Below are 24,166 nucleotides of genomic sequence, written 5' to 3'. Positions count from 1 at the left end.
AAACTGAACAAATAAGGGAAAACAATTTTGGGGTTTTTTTACTTCTGTTGTGTTGTGCACTCTGCCTTCAGGAGGTAGGAAAATTTCAGGTGTGCCCTGCTAAATGCAAACACTTTCTTTTACATATGTCATCTAGTTCAGAAGAACATACCTCTTCATCACCAACAAATATTTGAAGCAAGCTTTAAAGATTTTCTTCTTTTTCTTTGCAATTTGCTGACTAGTAGAATGTAATGGTCAGAAAGATGCTAGGAAAAGAAATCATCTTTGTAAAGGAAATATTTTTTGCTTGGCAGTCATATCCAAAATAAGATGTTTCACTGTAGCCAGCACAGATTACAAAGCCCCACCATGAGTTTGATGTGCATTTTATTCCTGCAAAACCACAATGCACTGATTGCTACATTACTCGTGTCAGAGGCACCCTGGAAAGAAAACCTCCTTCATGTTCTACCTTAAGGTCCAAATAGCTCCCAACCATAGGAACTTGGCGGGATGTCGGGCAGTTATGGAAACACTTTAGAATCCCATCACACCTGGTGTCCTCAAGAGGCCACTCAAAGATTCAGGAGAGCCTTTTGCACCTGCACAGGAAGCCTTGGCTGCATATTGGTTCTGCATTGCTTTTACTTTCTGGAGAGCGGAGAATATATAAACTCTAGCTATGGCAAATACATAAAATAAGGAGGATACTGAATATTCTTGGACAGAATATTGATGTCCTCTTTACTTTCTTACCCACATAGTATTTTGCTTTAAAAACACTGAGTCCAATCTCAAAAGTAATAGGACTATAAACTCAACAGAATTTAGAATTTCATTTATCCCTTATTATCAGTATTATCCAGAAAAAGTTTGTTGCTGTTTTGCAGGTGTTTCCTCAGGCACTCTTAATAAGATGCCCTCCTGTTTCCTAATTATAATTTACAACTAGGGAAAATATCATAAACTTAACACATGCCACAAGTTCCTCACCTGACCTTCGTACTGAGAATAAGCTAGTCTTCCCTATGCTAGATACATAGATGTATTTAGATTTGCTCCCAGCATGCTGTTCTCAGGATTCTAGATACGAGTTGCTCTTCATCTTTCAAGTCCATGCTGCTTTTTGCTGCTGTTTTTGGTTTCTTTCTGATTTATTAATATCCTTGCCATAGCATGATGTCCAGAACTTAACAGTAATCCAGCTGCAGCCTCACGACTGCTGAACATGTGTTGCAGCAACGTCATTTCTGTGCGGAGTTTCTTCTAATTGCAACTCTCATGGTAGGAGATTCACATTCAGTTTATAAACATCTCAAATCATGTAATTAAGCTTTAATCTTGATGCTTGGCTCTTACCTATGGCTTTGGGATATTCTTAGAACCACAGGAGACAGAAGCAGAAAACTCAGTGGCCACCACTGCTCATATCTAGTTTTCTTGCCATTTTCCTTAATTTTATCTGTTTGTTTTGTCTGTTTGTTTGTTTTATAGAGAGCCCACTGCATTTAACATTGGCTTTCATTCTTTTGTAGAGTGCTACAAAAAGTACTTCTTAAGTATATGCTTGTTCACACCTTTTTTTTTTTTTTTTTTTCCACTTTATCCTTCCTCCCAAAAAAACCCGCCCCAGGTTTTAAATAAATAGCTATCTGGAAGAAGGAATTACAACGTGTTCTTCTAGCTTGTTATGGAATATACTGAGCTTAGAATTGTTCCTTACAGAATTTTATTTACCCTTAATATTTTGGCAAAAACACCATTAGCAATGGTTTTCCCTTTTTGGCCATTAAACTTATGCAGTGGTTAATTGTTGTAGTGCCTGCTGCAAGGAGCTGCTCAATGCTGCGGTTAGCAGGAAAGCTAAAAAGCTGAAGCTGTTTAGAAAGTTCACAATAGATAGTTGACATATTTTTGCTCGTTGTCAGCTAGTGCTCTCATAAGACCATAGAAAGCATGAGTGAACGTAGGAGGAAACAATACATCTGCAGACACTGGCAGACAGCATTGCTTGCCAAATTTGGCCACAGTTCCTTTAGATAAATAATTTCTCAGTGACGTGCTGTGTTGAAATTATATAAACAGCAAAAATTACTAAGACCTGGGCCCCAGGGTCTTGTGGGTTTCAAGATTTTCTGCAATCAATATTCTGACATCTGCAAATATTTTTCTCTAACGGCTGATGCCAGGAACAGAGCAACATTACCATCACTTTCTATGTATTCAAGATTTTGAATATATTGAAATAATGTATCTTCAGCCCCAGCTGTGGTCAGGACCTTTGCACTATCATAACCACCAGCTCATATGAGAAGGCTTATGCAAAAGTTATCAAAGCAGCAATCTTTTCTCAGAATGGCTTGTAACCTCTTATAGCAACAACTCCATTAGCATTTCAAGAACTGTACATGGGAAAACACTATTAAGTTTCAGTCTCCAGAATTAGCAAGGGTTTTAGAGTAACTTCTGCTAAACATGATGTAACTTAGTTCACACATTGAACGTACAGGGTTAGAGGTTATTAAGGCTGGTTTTCCTACTTAGGACCAGACAATAGCTAGCTTCTAACTCTGTGGTAAGCCTTCCTTGATAATTAAGATACTTCCACTGTGACAGTCATATATACTAGAGCTATCTGAAAAGTGTTTTCTATTACCTGAGGAATTTATGCAGGAAACAAATGTGCATAATTCTTCCTGAACAGAAACATCCCACAGGAAAACCTTACCTGCCTTATTTTTATAGAAGCATCTCTAGACAATCCTATGAAGTTATAAAACCAAATTCTTTATTTAAGATACTCTTTAAAAAGATCAGTTTCCGTAACAGAAATCAAACCTATGCGTGTCACACAAGACATTTTGAAGGCAGTAGTTGTTGAATATTGACAGTTACCCATGACACTGAGGAAACATGGGCTATGCAAAATGAGTAACTGCATTTATTACTATTGCCTAAGTAGGAAAGACCAGACTGGAACAAAAACATACTTTTAAAACAGTTATGCTTTTCTTTTGATGATATAACCTCCAGCACCTGGCCCCTCCTCTAGCAACACTCCCAAAGAAATACTGTTCTCTGAAAAAACTCTGAATGAAATTAACACACTTTGTTCCATTTTCAGTCCCCCATGTACTAATTGGGAACAAAGCAGAGATATGCAAGTACAGAAAAAATTCTCTCAAGCACTTTCTTATTTTGGTCATACCTTAAGGCAAATTTGTAAATTTGAAGGGAGTATCTCAAGAATTAAGCATAGAGCTTGTGAAACTCTTTTTCTTTGTAGTTTTTGATCAAAGTTAACTTTCTTAGAGAACAGGTATGCACAGCAATAACCCCTCAGAAGCGTCTTAGAAGAAGACCATGTTAGTGATGTTTATGTAATTTTTACATCTCCAAGTATTTCTTAAAGTAAACTGACATTGGCTGTCCAACTGTACAAGAAAAAATTTCAGTAGTTCTGTGCACAGTATGATGGTATTTCAATGAGTGTAAATGTTGAGGGCAACAAGGTAAAACTACCTCAGTATCTCATTTCCACATAAAATGTATGAAAGCAATAATAGAATATGGTCTCTTCTCAGAGCCTCATGTCTTTAAAAAAAGGATGCAGCAAAGCCTCTTTTGCAGTTATTCTTGTTGCAGGGTTTAAGTCTAGTAGCTTATCAAGTAGGTCATATGCTTCATCAGGAACCTGATCCCACCCTTTCATGTCTGTTGCCTTCATTTCCAAAGCATCGTCACCTTCCTGAAAGCTCTTTAAGTGTTGAATTTGTTTCCCAAGCGTCTCCGGAGCACATGGTTTGTCTACTGGAACTGGCAAAGCTGAGTCATTTACAAACTTGCTGGGCACTTCACCCTGGGATCTCTTACCGCTGCTATTTGTTCCTCTCAACTTCTCACAGAGGGTTCTTAAGTTTTGTGCCGGGACAACTTGAGTACACAGAACTGATTTACCTAGAAAAAAAAATTACAGTAAGCGACATTTTATTATACTTTCTATGCAACTGTAACTTCTAAGTTTGTTTCATGTCTTGAAACTTTGTGTCTTGAAGCGTAACCAGCATTAAAAAACAAACAAACAAACAAACAACCACAAAAAAACCCAAACCCCCAAATTATCAAAAAAACAAATCCAACACCCCACAACCAGCCATGTTTTACAGCAATAGCCCCAGCAAGTCAGAAGCATAATAGTCTCAGTTCTGCTCAGAACAAAGCTGTTTGGGTTTGTTTGTGAAGTTATGCAGTGACAGGTTGTCACATACCCCCCACACCATCTTTTTGCATTTCACTGTCATTTTAACAGAACTGAAGCAAATTAGATACCCTGATTTTTACACCTCTGTCTGGAGAATGAAAATTGATGCTGTCAGTTACACTTCCAGGTAGCAAGTGCTGCAGCATTTGGCCTGCAAACAATTAGGGGAGTGGTTATTTTAGGTTTTTGTGTGTTTTGTGGTGGTGGTAGTTTTGTATTTTTTAAACAGGCCTTCTGTTGGGTTTGGTTTTGTGTGGGGTTTTTTTTTTTTTTACTAGCCCTTGTTGAGCGGGGAGGGAAAGCAAGGTTTACATCATCTAAATATTAAGTCATATTGACTTAAGCCTCCAGGGCAAATTTTGCAGGAATAGAAACACTGCCTCAAAAATTCTAACCCAATGCCAGTAGAAAACATTTAGCTGGCATATTTCACCTCAAGTGGCCCTGACTCAGTGAAAGGCAGCAGACAGGCTGGGAAACCTATGGCATGAAGTACCCCATACAGAAATTATAAAAGATAGAAAAATACAAAACTTTCTTAAATCTCTGTATATAGACTAGTACTTTTAGTGTTTTACATGCAAGAAGTATGATTTATCTCCAAAATGACTCCCAAACCTAAAAATATATTTATGTATATATATTAAAAAAATCACAGATTGTAAATCACTGCATTAAATAGCAGACCAAGCATACATTTTCCCCTTTTCCCCCATAATTAAGGTTCGCATACCAAAAGTTTTAGCAGCCTGAATGGTTTCTCTGGATCCACGAACTGTCATGATTTGTGCCAAAGCAGTTAAATCATCACTTGCTTTGTAAAATGGATACCGTCCACTGAGCAGAGAAAGGAATATGATTCCTGCAGACCACATGTCAATTGCTGCAATTGAAAGCAAACTTAGTAACAACTGAACTCATTATTTCATCACAAACAAAAATCACAACTTTCTTTAAAAAGAAATTATGACCTGAAAAGTTTCTATCAGAAAAAGTTATGTTCTGAAGTACTTAACTGACTTTGGTCACATAGATAACACTTCAGAAAACAGTGGAAATTACTATAATTAGATTGAAGAATAATTTCCTGCTTTGATGCAGAGGGAATGTTTAAGCTTTTCCATAAAATTTTTCACAGAAGTAATTCCATTAACTTGCTAAACTTAAAAATGTACCAAAGCAGTGTTTGAGGTTGTTTTGCTCAGGGAAATGAGAAGGAGCAAAAAAATGGCTAGTTTTGAAACTTATTTAAGTTTGCTTCATATGAAGGAAACCTTCTATAAGGATCACAAATAAAAAATAATTCACAAATGAATGCAAATCTGAATTTCTCTGGGACTGAGGCTGCCACAGTACTAAAAAATTTATCTTACTATGAACTTTGTTCCTCTCTAATATGAAATCATTGACAAGATAGCCAGTTTAAGAACTGCAATAGTTAGAAGTTATTCATCACTTTCATTGTGTTATGAAGAGTACAGAGAGTACTCTGGGGATAGATGCCAAAGCATGATGGAAACTTTAATACTGAAAGTTATGAGAATACCTGTCTGCCATAATTTTTTGGCTCACTAAGGTACACATTTTGAGAGATGGCAAGGAAAGTGAAGGAAAGAGTTTGAAGGATTCTCAAACTCTAACGTGAAAAATTGACAGTTGGGAAATAGAGCCATAGTTATTCTACCTCTCTTCAAAAAATAAGTAGTAAAATAGACAGTGATTAATTTGGACATTTTAGTTAGAAACACCATCAGCACAGGACTTCGGGGCGGGGGCGGGGAAGTATTCAGTTGACTTCAGTTGCAAAACCACACTTTAAGTCTTTTATTAAAAGAATAAAAATCCAAGATGATAATTTGGCACAATTTACAGTGGAAAAATTTTGTATCTTCTTCATAGTTCCTGTAAAGAAGTTTTAGTATTACTGTATCGCTGTTGAAAAGATCATACTATCTCTTTGAGGTGTTGTGCATCACCCCAAGTATTTGGTTGGGAAAGCTGGAGTCATCAAGGTCAAGACCTTTAAAGAAGTTTAATTACTTAACTCTTACTGAAATTAATAGACATTATATCTGAATGGCTAGTAAATCCTGGCCCTACAATTCTGGTAGAGCTGGGATCATCAGCAGACTGCAAGATCCTGTGCAATGCCATCAAAATTGTGATTCCTCTCTATGCTTTTGCCTAGTGTTATCCAACTAGTGAGGCAGACTGAGGAAAAAAACAGAGGGACAAACCAAGCTGAAGTGTAACTGGACCTGTATAACATCAGCTTGGGAGTTTAGGTTGTATTCCCTGCACTATGAACCTGGGTCAGATGCACTAAGGTAGCCCTGGATAGGGTCAGCTGGATCCAGATGGTAACTTGGTCTCAGCACAGAGACCAGAACTAGTACTAAGACTGGCAGGAATATAAGTAGGTGACTACAGCAGTCCCAGATGGAAGTGGACAAGAAGATCTATTAGTTCAAATACAACATAATCTCACAAATATTAGTATTAGTCTACCCAGTCCTAATGAAGGCCTTTGTTGACATAATACAGGAGCTCGGCACCACTGACTCAGTGCTTTTAGGACTGTCTGTGCCACACCCAAGGGTTTCCAGATTTACCCATATTTTCTGTAATCCTGCTCTCCATTACCCTAGAGAACAGAAAACCGTCTGAAAGCATATTTAACACCAGCATGTGTCCAAAATTTCCTAGGTATGTCTTCTTTCTGCCTAAATTCTGTCTAGACAGATTCAGAGATTGTCTAAACTTGTCCTGGATTTCTGGATGTCTTCTAGCCCATAAAACTGGCTGTTACAGCACAGTAACTCCAAGCAGGCTGCCATACCTCTTGAAATCCCAGTCATACTCGCCGCACAGATGGTCTTTCAAAGAACATAAGGCTATGTAGGGATAAGCTGATCAAATGTATTGTTAAGTCTATTCTAAGCATATATACACACTTTAAGTACAGAAAAATGACAATTTTCTCAAAAGGTATTCAGCAAGAACATGGCTAAAAACTGTTACTTTAAATCCAATTTTGGGGACATTTGTATTTATCCCCCTTCTTCATAAGTCAAAACTCCTGGTCATACACCAAATGTTTAACAGGTAACTTTGCTTTTATTGGTCCTCCATTCTCCAGGTAGGCACAACCTCTCCCATCCTACTTGCATCAGCTAATGCATTAACCATCCCTCTGCTCTGCCCTGATATTTACCCAGATTACTGAAACTTATTAATTTGATAATTTTTAACCCTGAGAAATTAAAAATTTTGTAAGAAAAAAATTATGACATTTACAGACCAGCTATATAAAGCAGTAGCAAAAAGAAAAAAAATCTGATTAAAAGTATTAACCAACGCTTTCTAAAACACATTTGCAATTATACCATTAACTATGCCTGCTATGACAGCAAACTATATGTGACAATCTGTCTAGAAAAGTCTAAAGTATGTCCCGTCCCCAAGATTTATTCAAGATTTCACTTTAATAAATAAGCCAATAAGCCGGGAAACTTGATAAAAATTACAGTTTTGTTTTCTTTTAAAACACATTGTATTCAACTCCTGCATATGGCACTACCTCTCAAATTAATAAAGACATATTCAAGTTTCAAACACAGGAAAAATATTCCTAACTTGTTCTTACTCTGAATAATAAACTTTGAATTAAAATCAGGAAATGCTTGCTATGTGTTAGAAGGAATGACAAAATGAATTTCACATGTAAACAAAAACCCTCCCATAAAAAAAGACAACATAATATGCATAAATGGGGATCAAAAGGTGAAAAAAGACATTAGTTTCAGTCTGTTGTGCAGTACCTGTGGTCTGAGTAGGGCACTTTGTTAATACTTCTGGTGCTCTGAATCCAGGTGTTCCTGCCCTGGGAGCAACTTGCTGACACCTTGTAATGAGAGACAAACATGTTTAGAATATAAAAGTTGATTAATAATTTCTAATTATAATAATGCTTAATCTTAGTTTCAGAATATACTTGTGCAAGATGTATAAACAGCCTAACCCTGCCCTATCCAAGTTTTATAGAAGTTTGAAGCATCTTATAATTACCTAGCATGAAATGATGTTGCATAAAATAAAAGCTGCCTTAAATTATCTATTATATTATTATATTTTTATTATATTATCTAGCATCAGGTCATACCACAGAAATACTTATTGCATATGTCATTCACGATGACCTTTTTTTAGTTTCATTCAAGGCAAAAAATGCACTAGAGTCTTGAATGTGGATGCTCTGGCTTTGTATTAGTCCACAGCAAACTAAGGTTCACTATTTCTGAGCATTGACAAGAATTTACTTTTTGTTAGAGTAACTAAAAGGTGTGAGATTATAATTATTAAAAAAAAAAAAAAAAGCAGCAACCAACTTTCCAGAGCTTTCTTGTATGGCTTAAAGTGCCTTCCTTCTATGGGCCACTTCTCTTTTGAGTCTGGCAAATTCCTCATGTTTCATACTTCTGAAATGAAGTTGATATCACCATATTTTGACAGTCTGGTAAGAGAGGGACCCCACAGTTTCATGGCTATGTCTAGTAAACAGAATTCTCTGCGTTAATTTGTGCTCCTTAATGTGTGGATAAAAGGCAATAGTAGATCATAACCAAAACTAACTGCAGAGGATGGAGTTGAACTGAGTTATTAAGATTCTCTAACCTATTATTAAAACTTAGACATTATTTTTTAAATGAACAAATACAAACCAGTCATGTTTCCTTTTTATTCTACATTTCATGATTTCCAGAATCCAAAGTGTTGGCATGATTTAGGCCTATTAGGTAACTACTAATGACAGATTGATGTACTGTCTTCTCTAAGTGTTGTAGTTAACTCAAGTGATTTTCTACAAGACATGTAGGTGGAAAATTAAATACAACAACAAAAACTCATTGACAGTGAATCTCTCTTGAACCAATTATTCCATGAATTCCATAAACTATTCTTGTTTATAAGGAGCATACTCAGTGTTTTAAAGGGTTGCACAGATCAAATGCTATCTTTCACCTACTAAATCAGCTGTCTAGTAAATCTAAGTTTCTGACGTTGCTTGACAGCATAGCAGACAATTTTACAACATTATCAAAGCAAGTTACCTTGAAAGGCAAACACTGCAAACTCTATCCGTTGCATAACAGTCACAGGTCAGGTTTGAGGGACAACCACTGGCAGCTTTCCTGGCTGTCCCATTGCTCACTGTTTTGGTAGAAGTAATCTTCTTCTTTGTTACTAACTTCCTAGATGAAACATCTATCATCTTTGATTGTTTTGTGAGCTGCAATGCAGATATTTTAGAGAAGGTGACATATTTAAGAAGCTTCCCTTTACATGGAGATAGGCCAGTTCCTAAAATACTAAGACTAAACAGGTGCTCATGAGCAAGAAGCTGCTATTTTAGAACAGAAGATAGCAAAGCTTTTTAACAACATCTGTAAAGCAAGACACGGGAGCTTTCTAAATATCCTGATTTCATCTCCTTCCCCTTTGGAAAACATTTTGCAGTGTTTACTAAAAAACAATATACATTAGATATTCTGAAGCTATAAGGCAAGTATTTTTCAAGTTACTATAATGTTTCAAGAATTCTTTTGGCTCAATATGAGAATAAAAAAAGAGTACATGAAATGACACAGCAACACACAAGCACTAACTCTAATTCTACAATAAGATGATCACTGTTGGCCAAACCCTCTAATTTATTTGGGGTTTCCCCTTTGTCATATTAAATACCAATTACAAAAACTACAGAAAAATATTTATTACAAATTTTCTCTCCAGCTTCAACTACAAAATAAAAAAAATGAAGTTTCACAAGCTAAGTATATCTTAGTTGCACAGACATGTGTAGGAAAAAAGATTAATTTAGCATACAAACAAGATCAGCTAGGGAGACAGCTACATAACTAGTTCTTTAAGGGTTTCAAAAGGGACTGAAACAGAAATGAAAAATCCTTTGAGCATTTCTGCAAAGACACTCTTAATAATCTGCTCAAAAACTTTTAGTTTCACAGCATCCTGGAGTAATGTCCAGTCTTACAGAACAACCAGTTCCATAATTTTTCAAATATGTAACAGATTGCTCTTACTGATGAGTCACACTTCTTACTTTTGTACTTGAGTTCTCCTGGTACATGGAACTATAGACATTGAAATTCCGTTCTCCAAAGACAGAGCGCTGGACAGAATGGTGCACAGAATCCTCCTACAATACCAACAAAAAGGACAATAAGGATCCTATCTAACACACAGTCAGCTGGATACTGACAGTTCAAAACCAAAAAAAAAGTGTGAAGTGACATAAAACAAGAACAGCTGTATGGTAAGTCATTTTCAGGCATCAGTTTACTGTGGATGAGGAAAACATGGTCTAGACAGAACAGCAAACATGCTTACAAAACGAATCACACCTCAGAAGTGCCCCAAGACAATCTGAATGTCCTCTGTACTGCATTTGTTATGCAACTAAGTAACTAAAGCATAGATGAATAATTAGTGGCCTGGGGAGGAGTCCCACAATACATATCACTTAAAAAAAGATTTAAGGCTGTCTAAATAGTAACCCATGCTAGGGTTTTATACAGCCTTTGGCATTGTATTATATCTAACAGATAATGAATGATGCCAATACAGTTATGTAAAACTACCCACTTTGATATGAAAACCATGATTCTGTGCATCACAATAGGACCCAGCAAGATATGCATGCACAACTTTTTTCAAGTATTACATCTCCCCCTGTTGGATGAAGTAATACATTAAACATACAACAATATTAATGAAAAAGACTGAGAACCTTTCCTCCTCTTCCTTGTTTAATCTGTATTTTTGAAAGTGAGCTGGACCTTTTATCAGCTGCTTTTGAGGCTGACTGTTGAGCTATCTGTTTAGGTGCTGTGACACTGATAGAACCCCCATTTCCCAAGGTTATGGCGGGATTATTTTGCGAGCAACTTCCCTGCTGATCTTCAGAGTGGGCAGTTTTGAGAAGTTCAATTTTCGTATCGGGTGTTCCTTGTGCCAAGCCAAAATCTACCAAGGCATACCTGAAAGACACAAATTTAGAAACAGGAGTCACAAAGTATTCATCAATCAGTTCAATTCACTGTTCATTACTTGTTTACTTATATTTCTTTCACCTTTTACCTAGTATGTTGCTTATTGGCACTGTTGCCAGAATCACAGTCCTATTTTCCCCCTTTGACTCCTCTTGTCCTATCTTACCTATCCCCACAATGTTTTTACACTATACCCATCTTACTTCATTGTTTCTTGTCCCAAAATCTTCTCAAGTGCGCACTTTCTCCAATGGCATTAAAAAAATATTCCCAGCAACTCCTTCCTGGGGTTCTTCTAATCCGACAGCTCTGAACCTTCAGCCAACAGTCAAGTGCAAGTGACTTGACCCTTGAAGGATTCCCATGGGCAGAGGAAAAATGTAACAGTGAAGACAGACATGACTAACAATGCTGAGAGTTTTGCCAGACTTCAAGCAATACTACTGGAATTTACTTCAGTCTTCAAACAGGTAAGACTGCATTGGTTCACACTTCAGATCTGTCTTTAAAAGAACTATTTTTTGCTACAACCAGTACAGAGACAATCCAGCTGTCTGTGGGTCTCAGACAAACTCAGCTGCATGGCCTCCACACCCACAGTAGAGATTAAGGCTCAAACAAATGCTGGAAGAGCAAAATGACAATATGAATTCATTCTGATAGATTTAAAAAAAAAATTAAAAATCAGTATTTCTCAAATTTTTAAGTTTGTGGTTTGGCAAAATGTAACCAAATCTCCCCTACAAACTCTCACTACATAGAATCATAGAATCATTTAGGTTGGAAAAGACCCTTAAGATCATCAAGTCCAACTGTAAACCTAACACTGCCAAGTCCACCACTAAACCACGTCCCTAAGCACAGCATCTATGCGTCTTTTAAATACCTCCAGGGATGGTGACTCCACCACTTCCCTGGGCAGTCTGTTCCAAAGCTTGACAACCCTTTTGGTGAAGAAATTTTTCCTAATATCCAATCTAAACCCCCCCTGGCACAACTTGAGGCCGTTTCCTGTCATCCTAGCACTTGTTACTTGGGAGAAGAGACCAACACCCACCTCGCCACAACCTCCTTTCAGGTAGTTGTAGAGAGCAATAAGGTCTCCCCTGAGCCTCCTTTTCTCCAGGCTAAACAACCCTCAGCCAGTCCTCATAAGACTTGCTCTCTAGACCCTTCACCAGCTTTGTTGCCCTTCTTTGGACACACTCCAGCACCTCAGTGTCTCAACTGTACACAGCACAATACTCACCAATACAGCTATAGGACTGCTAGCACTGAAACAGTACCTTTTTCAATCCATTTCAGCTCTTCACAAAAAAGCAGTACCTCACTTTTTACAGTCTTTAAATATTGTAACTTGCAGGCAAAAAACCTAGCCCTACCAGTTATAAACATTAATTCAATGTAAGGTGAAAACAGCCCAGCTGTCTTATCTGTATCAATTTCACTCTATCCACGAGTAAAAATTTACAAGTTATCAGTCTATGCACCACAAGTCACTATTAGCTTTCTTATTAAAAAAAAAAAACAAACCCAAACTGATTTTACTCTTCTCATTCTTATTCAAAATTGTAGTACTTTTACTCAATAGTAAAACTGTCATTTTTTCCAGTACTTGTCGCTCTATGAGGCAGTATGAAGTTTTAAGTATGAAAAAATAAATTCCTTCCCTCCTCAAATTCCTAAACACAGAAAGAAAAGTTTTACAGATGAAAAAAAATATCTTTTTTAGTTTTATTACTTAAGCACATGTTATGCAGCTGGAAGGAAAAAAACCCAAAAGCCTAATTGACTCTGTTCTGCCAAGGCACACATCCCAAATGAGATCACAATATGGTCATCTGGACGGACTTACTCTTTTAGCTGCCTGTTGTAGAGGAAGTTACTGGGCTTGACGTCACGGTGAACAATACCAAAGTGATGAATGCGCCTCAACGCTTTAAACAGATTAAACATGTATTCCCTCACTTCTTCAAAGGAAAGAGAATTCAAAACGTCCTGAAAGATTATTTGGATACTGCAATTATGCAACTGCTTTTAATTAAAAAATTTTACTACACATAAAAAGTCTGGGACTCACCAAGAAGGATTCATGTTCCAGATATGGCATAACAATAACCACATGATCATTTTTCCTAAAGCAATATTTAACTCCCATAACGTTATCTTGTCCCCTAGAACAAAAGTAATGTCACTGAATAAAGACCAGAAGATGGATGTTTATTTTCCTTTATTTCTTAAAAACTTCAGTAAGGCTTTCTTTTATAATCTAATTTATATTTTGACAGCAGTCTTATCAGCAGTCAGTAGTTATGCTGTTGCCTTTCATTACTATGTTCCATTTGAGTTCTGCAATTTGCAATGAGGGCTCCATAGATTATTTGTGGGGTCATGGTTTGTAGTTACTGCTGTAATTAAATGTAGGACCTAACCTTCATGATACCAACTACTTTAAGAAGGTGCTATTCAGCACACTCTGACAACAAGCATTCATTTCTAAAACTGCATTTTCTGATGAAGAGATTCTTTTTTCCAAGCATTTCAGAACTGGAATTTTTGTTATCACAGAGATACATCACAGAACTTCTCAGATGGAAAATACAGCACCGTCTGTAAACTGAGACTAGCAGAAAAGAGCATCCTTTACAGGTAAGACACTCCATTTCTTATCAGCTCTTGATAAAAAGAACATACATTTATGCAGTTAAAAAAAAAGGAAGCGAAGTGTGAAAACTTAAAATAAATACAGAACAGTGAGACAATGTTCAGCAGTTTAGTCATGACAATCGTTAATTTTTTTTTATGTACCCTGCTACAGTGAGGCACTGAAGTTCAGCAGCAATTCTCAGAGGGTGGCTGGTTGGAATCAAGTGTTTCAGAGCCATTTTTTCCTCATGTCCTGTTTGTAGCCGTGCTGTGGCCAAGTAAACAGAACTAAAAGTACCTGTAAAGAAGGGAGAAAAACACTGTCTTCAGCATTTTTAATTAGGTCAATTCAGATTTTTACAGAAGTGATCTAACTGTTCACAATCCTGCAGTATACTTGATACTACATCAAAAGCAGATTCTAGAAGAGAAAAATGCAGTTCCTTTTTTCTGCTACTGAATTCAGTGATCTTGTATACAAGTTTTTTGTATGTCAGTAAAAATGCAAATGTAACACTGTCTAACTTGCCTGGGACACAGAGCTCTTTGAATGTAAATTTCCTATCTTTGATTTGCTTTCTTGTTTAGGTAGCTTACTTTCATCTGACATCTAACTCTTCTCTCCCTACGATGTAAGCGGGCTATATAATGCTAATCTAGAAAGCACTGCCTTTACTATTCAAAGCACCTCTGAAATTGCTACATTTTTCTTAACTCTGTTACCTTATCTATAAAGTAAGACTTCTCACATGATGTGTAACTTTACTATTTGTTTGTCCAGAGCTTTACCACATAGACAGAATGTGATAGACTCATTTGAGAAAAGGAGTATTCAGACTGTATGATAAACTGACCCACCCATTTAATTTTAAGGATATCCTAATATACCTCTTAGGAGGTTAATTTCTCCTAATGATCCGAGATATCTGAACATACAAGTTGAAGCATTCTTCCATATCAATAAACAGTACAGATTACTTCTGATTACATTTTAGGTATTGTGTTCACATCATGCTAGTTCAACAGTCTGTAAGTGCATACATACACCAAAATGTCAGCAAAAACTCTAAATACTTATTGCAGTCATAAAAAAATCTAGCATCCCAGACATTCAGTAGAATTGATTATAGCAACAAGAGTTACCAAGTTGATGTAAGACATTATTTTTGGTGGTAAGAACTGCTAAAATGAAAGTGACTCCAGAGTGGAATCCTAAGTTGAAGCTTGTTTTCTCATAATGCTGCAGAACTGCAAGTGGTATTTTTAAAAACATTGTTTGCTCCCAGGAGCAAAATCAGAGTACTATTCATAACCAGAGATTTTGTTTAATTATACTATCTTTTTTATGATAAGCAGAACTCCTTTTTTTGTTTGTTTTGTTTTTTAAATTTTATCTTGCTGTGGTGAATGGAGCTGGGGGTTTTTTAAGACAAAAAACTTTTAGCCATCTAGCCTGCCATCACAGGTATTCCATCACAAAACAGCTGTAAAACATTCCAGCTTCTCATCAACATTTTTGTTTAAAAGTGTGGAGTGTCACAAAGCATTTTGGAGATCAAATGGGTAAAGTTCCAAAAAGTGCTGAAATCCCACACTCAGAAGTACCTACGAATCTATATATAGTCACACCTAACGTTTATTGAAGGTATCTGCAATAGTATCTGTTGAAGGCAAGGTGCACACAAGTGTTCTAAAATTTGATACTGTATGTCTTTAAAAAAAAAAAGATATTTATTTTTTTTAAATAAAGAGCTATAAACTTTCTCCTCCTCCAGTTCTGCCCACAGGGTTTCAGTGGAAACAAAGCCAACTTAAGAAACAGCAGTTAAATATGTCAAAACACACCTGCATATAAACAGATTTCTCATGTAAAAGAGAAAAAGAATGGAGTGTTAAGACTTACTTACTCAAATCTACCTCAAAAATTTTTAGTTATCGAAACTGGAATGCTGTTTTTTTGAAAGGCTTTAATATACCAGATTTTCAAGAAAATATCTTGAAAATGTCCCTAATTAACACACCTATATGCTCAGCAACATATTACAGAGACCAAGTAAATCAAAAAGGCATTTGGCTTAAATTGCATATATTGGGATCTTACATTTATATCTTTTAAGTTAGAAATACCAAAAGAAAGCTAAGTCTAAGCAAGCTAAAATAAAACATTTACCTTCTCCAATTTTTTCCTTAATTTTGAACACATTCACAAGCTGTGGTACTGCTTCATAAAGTTTTTCAATATCTTTTTTTATTCCTGCTGTGCAAAGAATGGGGAAAATAAGTTAGGAATTTTATTGCTTGATTCAGTATCTGATCTATATTTGAAATCACAAATCACACTTGAGTTCGTAGGATTGTGAATTCACATAAACAGAGGAAAAAACAGCAGACAGGTATCTATCCCTGCTGATAATACCATCTGCATACCCGATATTATTGTTGTTCTTCATCACACTCCCTTATAAACTGCAGCATTTAAAATTATTTTTTTTTAAATTTATCTGCCACCTAGCAGTTCCTGAGAGGGCAAAACCCTTCTGGTTAGTAAAACATCAGATCACTGATAAATGTTTTAATGAGATTTGCAACATCAATTTCATAAAAGACAAAACTATAATAGTTGTTTCTGTAATCACAGGAGCACATGCATTGGATGCAAATCAAAAGTGTAGAATTTTTTATTTTTTTTTTTTTTAAGATCAATAATGCAACCTTTCACACTGTTACTTAAAATAGTAAACACCAGAAAACATGTCTGCTCTGCATTTAAGTTGCTGTACTTTATGCTGCAGTCACTAGATGGCATGACAAGGATGTTGTACTGTATTATTTCAACTAATTATGGAGTTTTCCATTCAGTTTACAAATCCTTGTAGTTTAAGTGTTGTCTATACCCTGCCTAAGAATTCACTTTGTTTGAAGCTACGAAGTATTTAGAGTCTGTAACCAATTTCTGTAAAGCTAGGGTGAAGTATATTTTATTACACAGAACTAAGCACAAACTGGTATTTGGAAAGTCAATCAAATGGAAGAAAAAAATGTGTATACATTTTTGATCCTAGAAATGGATAATAAAATAAATTTAACATAAATATATATATGGTATTGTATACATAAAAATCTACTATGTTTTACCAGGACAGTAAGTCATAAGCAATGAGAATTATTTTCAAAATATCACTGATATGCTAGAAACAAAGTATGGACTAGCATGCATCCCCAATCTTCCATGCTAGCTCACTTTATACAGCACAAAATCTGAAGTCTGCCTAAAGAACCCTTTCTTCCTGGTAAAAGCCCAATAAATTAGTGGTAACTCAAGTTATAGTTAACTTTCAATTGTAATTTTTTTTAATTTAAAAAATTTATAAAGATCAACATACTAAAAATACTTTTGAGAACTGAAGCCTGCTGCCTCTCTTACTATCCATATACTTTTTCTTTTTTTTTTTTTAACTTTAAGTCATTCCCTCTGCTTCTCCAAGTTATTTTGGTTTAGGTCATCTCGGGAGGGATATTTCAGTAATGAAAAAAACCCTCTACGCTCGACACCAGAACTGCTAACATTCATTTAAGATACATTTGATCAACAAATACAAGTAAAAGGTTAATCAGTTCTGCTAGGAATCATATTTAAAAGCCTCAAAAATATCCTAGGATAAAAACAACCAGACTTGTACTAACAGTCAAGATGTACGGGACTCTGTGTCTAATAATCCCCAAAGGAAAAGGCTAAGGAAAACTGGTCAACTGTACAGTTATTCTGGTTATTCCCCAATTTCACAGAGCCAGATTAAGTTAAACTACTTGAAAAGTAGGAAATTGAAAGTTTGAGGAATCACTTCATTTTCCTGTCAATATAGTAAGAATTTCTGTTGAAAATAACCCTAAAAATTCAAGTTACTACATAACATTTTTAGAATTGATAGCATTCATATTGCCCATGTGCTTTGCCATGGAACTTTATTAAGAAATGTATCTATTATTGCTGTAATTCTTGTTGTTTTGTCACTAAAAAAGGATTGTTGTTGAAAAGCCTTATCATTTAAAAAATGGTACTTCCAGTTTGTTTGCATGGTAATTTCAACTTTTTACACAAATGCTCATGTATTACATAACAAATGTAAGACATTCAAGCTTTCTGAAATCTTCAGAAAACACAGGAAGGGGAAAGGCTGACATTTGTACCGTGTTCCATTTTCCCCAGGAATACTCAAAGACATTAAGAGATTAAACCATATAACGGAATTATAAAGAACTTAACATCAAAATGTTATTGCATCACTCAAAGACACGGGCCTTTCCCCTCACAAAGATAATCGTGTTATTGGGTTCTGAAGCATCCTACACAAACTTCATCCCAAGAGGTCAGTAGCCACAGGACAGAGCTAGAAAAATTGCTTTTAACAGTGATATAGTTCCAACAGGCTCTGTTAGAACAACCTTGTTTAGAACTAGTTTGCTATCTAACCTGCTCCGCATAAAGAAACTTACAGTTTTGTTCCAATACTTGCATTTTAGTATGATTTCTAATGAGCATTCCTTAAGCGTCAGTTTTTACTAAAAAAAATACATACTGACAGTAACTTACAACACAAAATTTGCACTGGAATTTCTCCAGTAAAGTTGCTTGGTTAGGAAAAAAGGATTTAACTCTGGCAAAAAGCAACACTCCTAAAAATGACTCAAAAAGCACATCTCCTAAGTCTTCAGAAACTGGCAGGTTGCTACTTTCCTTACCATATCAGATTTTGGGTTGTTTTGTGCCACCAGTCTAACAGTACTAAGGTAGAGACTAACAATTATGAAAAGCTCTCTCAATAACTGCTGTAGAATCTGCCAAGCACTCTGTTTTGTCTGACACTGAATTCAGGTTCCTGCCTGGACAAAGTTCAATGCTGTTGGGGCACTAACACCTGGGTGACACAGGCTGCAGTTCCTAGGCCAGAGTAGTGCCTACCCAAGGCACTGAGAACATTTAGTAACTCAACACAGTTTCTTGTATGAAAGATTCTGAAAAGTGCTAGAAACAGTCAGTGACTGTCCTTGTTGATAGACGGTAGTATAAACATCATCTGTTCTCTTCCAGGGGCCTGAATCCCCAGTTGGGTATAGAGAACATACAGTCATTGTACCATCAGTGTATAATTAATAATAATAATATCCAACATTTTCTGTGAGCAGATTTTAAAGTAATTTCTTTACTTGCTAGAATCAAAAGCATTTGCAAAGCAAGACAATTAAACGTTATTCAGCAAGACTATGTAATTCTGGACACGGATGTGCAGGGGACTGACAGAGGACTATCTATTTCTAGGAAACATCAGTAGCCATTTTATATATACACACACATACACACACACACACACACATATATATATATAAAAAAGCTGGCTGACCATCCAAAATTACTGAGCAAGCATTGTACAGGAAGTCCAGATTGAAGTACATTCACAAAGAAACCCCAAAATGAGCAATAAAAACACCATCAGAACCCATGTTCATAGTTCAACTTCTCTGGTAAGAGCAGGAACAGTGTTTTTGTGCACAAAGTCACATCTAAAGATAAGGCTGGCAATTATAAGTTAAAAGGCAAAATACTATTTTTGTGTCCTTGTCTGGTCAGAGAATTTTATTCTCAAGATCTGCCCTTTTTGAATTCTGGTATCCCCTAACAGTAACATATTCTATACATGATAAATATCTATAGTGATAAATCTATATCTATAGTGATAAATAAATAGCAGGGTTAGCGAGTTGTGACAAACTACTGCTGCTGAAGTTTTGTGGCAAACGAAAAGCAGGAATAAACTTAAAATCAAAAGCCACCTCAAATGTTTTCATTTCATTAACTCTTTATACAATAGGATCATATACAGACAGGCTTATAATTGATGCTGAAACTTCCTGAAGCAATAAAGAAGCACATCAGCAACAAAACGTAATGTTAGCAATCCCTATTTTAGCACATACCTGAAAGCTTGCTGTTCTGCTCCTGCTTCCCGTGGAAGTCTTCAGCCTGATGAGGGTGCTGTTTATCACAGCGAGACTTCAACACTGTCTCCATCACAAAACAAACCTCAAGTAAAAAAATCCAAGACTTTGAGGATCACTTCTGGACACCTGGGGGAGCAAGCATATCTGGTAAGACACTTCCTCGCTCTGCACTCAGTTCCTGAGATGAGATTTAGGGAGTCTGAGGAGCTCCTTTGTGCTACCTAAAACAACAAAGTGTCACCCATCATCCCAGAATAAAACTAAACCAGTAAACCCACTCTACCTCTAGTAAGAGGAAAAGAGGGGGAAGGGAAGGAAGACTGCAGGATAAGCTTAGACACGAGAGATTTTCTTTCATCTCTTGTGTGTTTCTTCATTCATATTAAAGCATTATCTTTTCCCTGAAGTTTGCTTTGAAAGGCAAGGAACTGATGCACTCAGAAATAGCTGCATCGCATACTGCAACACCCATACAAAGACAGAAAACCTGAAAGAAATTTCAAGAGAAAAAAGTATCTTTTCAATATGAGAGATGTCTCTCTCTTCTGTACAAGATCAACAAAAGACATAATTATTTGTCACCCTCCCCCTAACAAGAAATAACAGCACATGCTTATTTTGAAATGCTTCTTCCCAATCTTGGAAACATTGTAAATAAAACTAAATTAGTGACATGTACTAATATTGTACAATCAAAAAAAGTGTGATAATCCTGTTTCATGAGGAAAAGAAAGGCAGAGAACCCCAGGGCAGCAATTGATGATAAGTGAGTCTGGAAGCACCAGCCCTTACAGTTGCCCAACACTGGTTCCATTCGAAGATCTTCTTTGCTTGTAACTTTGTCAAGCCTTCAAAGTTCTGGCTGAACTTCTCCACATGGGGGAAACATATTCTGAAAAACTTCAAATGAAAGGATTCATCTGTTTCAGCTATGGAGCTAGAAATATATTTTGTCCCCAAAGAATTCGAGCTACCTTTAGTCTGTCATCCTCATGCAACATGGAAGGGACAGGCAACAGCCTTGTTTTCCGAGGGAGCTTTGCTGGAGAGTGGGACTTGGAAACTAATGGAATGAGATTAGAGATATTCTAGTCTCTCACAGGTAGGCACTCCCTCCACTAGTGCTGAGTAGGCAGATAAGCCTGTTCCAAACCTGAAATAGCATAGCCTCATTAGCAGAATAAGGGGTGCAAATTAACACAGACACTCCCAGCCGCTCACCATGGCCTGCTTGCTCTTATTCAGCCCCATGCCAGCCTCAGCTCTAGGCTCTTCCAATTCAAGCCTGGCCACAAACACCTCCTTTGGAAAAAGAAAATGAACGCTTCTGTCTGCCTGCAAACTGCCATGGGAACACATTCATGGTTTGCTGGCCATGTGGGGGGTGAAAGGGGCTCAATAAGTCAAGGTGTCATTTCCTTTCATTTATGTTAAACACACAAGCTGCTATCTGCAGAACCAAATTCCTTGAACACTTCAGTATATTAAAAATTGTTTTACTAATTTGGAAGCAGGTTTGGCAGTTACAAAATGGAACATCAAACAAAGTTTGGTTCAGTCAGACATTTTGGGTTTACATTAAAAAACACTCGGAAGACACCAGTAGAGATAAAAAATTAGAGGAAGACCAAAATGATGCAGCGTTCCAGCTCAGAGAACTTTCTTGCAGTTAAACTGCATCCCCAATTTAAAAAAAAAGAATTTTCTCCATAATATCGAAATAAGAAAAAAAAAAAAAAAAACCCCAACAGATAGTGACAGGTTCAAACAGCCGACATAGCTTCAGGGTCTTCCAAGTCAGGGTTCCAATATTGGAACCCTGCGCACGGAAATTAGCGATACTGCTGCTGAATCCTTGGCCAAAGCAACGCCGCTCACAGGAACAGAGTCTGCTGCCACTGAAACGCGGAGCTCCTTTCAGCGGGAACTTGCACGCAGATCCCCCTGGAAAAAAGCTCGGCATGCCAAAAATAAGAAGTTGATATTAATATCTCTGCTTTGTCATTTAAGAAAAGCAAATGCCGCGGCTGAGTTAAGCCTCGCAGCAAGTCGGTGTTTTCGACAGGCGGGCAGTAACCCCGCCCGGTGCAAGACAAGCCGCAGAAGCCGCGCATCCGGAACTTCACTTCGCGCCGACGATGCCGGTGCTGCCAGACAAAAGGGGAACACCCGGAGCCGGTCGCAGCGGGTTGGCTCTACAGGACGGCCCCCGGCAGCCAGACCCGCGGCCAAGCGCCCGTCCCCGGCCGCAGGCCCACCGCGGGCGCTGCCGCCGGCCGGGGAACGGCGGCGCCGGCGCCGTGCGACGGGCAAGGGCTCGCCACGAGGGCGGCGGGGGATCCGCGCGGGGCTCCCCGGGCGGCCACAGCCGCCGGGAGCAGGGCGAAGAAGGGCACTCCGGCTCCCCGCGCCGAGCCGCCCCTCAGCACCCCTCCGCCGGACCGGCCCCTCGGGGACCGGCCCCGCCCCCGGCGGGGATCAGCCGGGGACTGAGGAGGGGGGCCGGAGCGGGGCCTCCCCACAGAGGAGCAGGCCGCGCCGCGCTGCCTGTGCTCGGCTGTCCCGGCCCGTCCCCGCGGAGGGGCCGCGCGAGGCCGGGCCGCCGCGGCCGCCGGGGGGTGGCCACGGCGCGGGCAGGGCCGGGGGGGGGGGGGGGCTCGCGCGGGGCCTCACTCACGCGGGGCGCGGGCTGCCGCGACGCGCCGGGGTTTTGCCTGCTGCCGCCTTTTGCCGACCGCTCCGCCGCCACCAATCCCGGCCCTCGGCGGAAGCCGCGGCCCCGGCCAATGGGACCGCCGGTCGTAGGAAGTCGCGCTGCTATTGGGCGGCCGCCGGGGAGAGGCCCGCCCAGAGCGGCGGCCGGCGGCGGGCTGGGGCCTGCGCGGGCGGCTCCCGGCCGGCGGGCGTGGGAGCGCAGCCCGTCCGCCGGCGGGGCGGCGGGTGAGGCCGGGCCGGGCCGGGCCGGCGCCGCCGCTACAGCCCCGCGCAGCCGTGCCGCGGGCCGAGGGACGGGCAGCGCGGCCCGGCTGGCCCCTGGTCGCCGCCACCGTCCGCCCGGACTCGTAGCGAGCACGGTGCGGCGGGGACCGAGCGGTCGTCGTTCAGCCGGCGTCGTGCAGGCGTTGAGCGGCTTCCTCGTGTCCGCGGCGGGACGGCGGAGCCTCTGTCCGAGGAGGCTCCGGTGCCTCTGCCAGCGGCGGGGGGCGCTCGGCCGGGAGCCCGGGCTGGGGCGGAGGCGGCCGGCAGGCGCGGAGCTGGGGGGAGGGGGGGGCAGCGCTGGTGCTGGGGCCCGGGACGGGGGGAGGCACTCGGGCTCTGCGCAGCGATGGTCGGCCCCCGCGACTTTTCTTTTCTACGTGTGTTTGATTACTGCGAAGGAATTACCGTCCCCGGACACGACCTTTTTTCTCACTCGCTCTGCCATAAATTCAGTTAGATAGCCGAGAGTCCGCGAAGCGACTCTTCCATTTCCACCAGCAATACCGGCCGATGTAACTTGGCCTGCGGCTTTGTCCCATTACCCGGTTACGTAGCAAAAGGGGTCGCACAGAATACAAAATAAATCCGCGTCCTGCTTCTGGTCTGCCCTGTAGCCACTGACCAAGGATGAGCAGGACGAGGAAAAGACCCTTTATTGGAATTACGTTTTGCTGCTGTTTAAAGCGGTTGGATTTTACTGAAGCCAACGCAGTTTGCTTGTTCGTAAATGAAAGAGCTTAGCACTTTTTGTGTTTTATCCATTTTGGTCATTATTTCTTTTTATTTTAAGATAAAGTAACATCGCTCTTCTTAAAGCCTAGCTCTCCTGCACTTGGTAGTGCGTAGATCCCTTGTTCACTAGAATATGAACTGTAATAGTCTTGTTTATTGCGTATTTCGTGTAGAGGTATCTGACCGCACCACCGCCAAATAACAACCAAGTCCCGGGTCGCCAAAGTTCCCAAGGCAACGTTGTAACTTGGCTATTACCTTAGAATAAGCCGTGCTTAGGTTAACGAGGTTAAAAACAGAAACAGGTTCCACCACTTTTGCTAACCTGCGTCATTTCCTATTATACAGTTTAGCAGGAGGGTGCAGAAACGAGTTGCTGAGCTGCTTTGGTGGTTTTTAGGGGGTTGTTTCGATGTGTGGGGTTTTTTCCAACAGTTCTTCTAATTTGTACTTTCTGTTTAGAGCTCTGATAAGCCAGTGCAGCAGCTTGAGATTTAGC

At 39.2% G+C, this 24,166-nt stretch overlaps 1 protein-coding gene across 8 annotated transcripts; it reads right to left on the bottom strand.

The window, feature by feature from the left end:
* Positions 1-2,767: 2,767 nt before the first annotated feature.
* Positions 2,768-22,701, bottom strand: CDC7 (cell division cycle 7). 8 transcript variants are annotated; one of them, XM_049808338.1, is made up of 13 exons: positions 20,931-22,216; positions 20,749-20,856; positions 19,933-20,082; positions 16,130-16,216; positions 14,122-14,257; positions 13,394-13,487; positions 13,169-13,311; positions 11,052-11,301; positions 10,365-10,460; positions 9,355-9,533; positions 8,065-8,147; positions 4,977-5,126; positions 2,768-3,939 (listed from the first exon to the last, which is right to left on the bottom strand). In XM_049808338.1, exons 3-13 carry the CDS (start codon positions 20,024-20,026, stop codon positions 3,563-3,565), a joined length of 1,689 nt encoding a protein of 562 aa, XP_049664295.1. In that variant the 5' UTR covers positions 20,027-20,082; positions 20,749-20,856; positions 20,931-22,216; the 3' UTR covers positions 2,768-3,562. The 8 variants fall into 8 exon arrangements, with proteins under 8 accessions (XP_049664295.1, XP_049664300.1, XP_049664296.1 ...); XM_049808343.1 differs by lacking the exons at positions 20,749-20,856; positions 20,931-22,216 and adding an exon at positions 22,634-22,701; XM_049808339.1 differs by having other exon boundaries at positions 19,933-20,856.
* Between the last annotated feature and the right edge of the window lie 1,465 nt (positions 22,702-24,166).

Source organism: Accipiter gentilis, chromosome 8, assembly GCF_929443795.1.
Source record: "Accipiter gentilis chromosome 8, bAccGen1.1, whole genome shotgun sequence".
In the NCBI taxonomy this organism is placed as follows: Eukaryota; Metazoa; Chordata; class Aves; order Accipitriformes; family Accipitridae; genus Astur; species Astur gentilis.
This window is presented reverse-complemented; position numbering and strand designations above follow the sequence as displayed.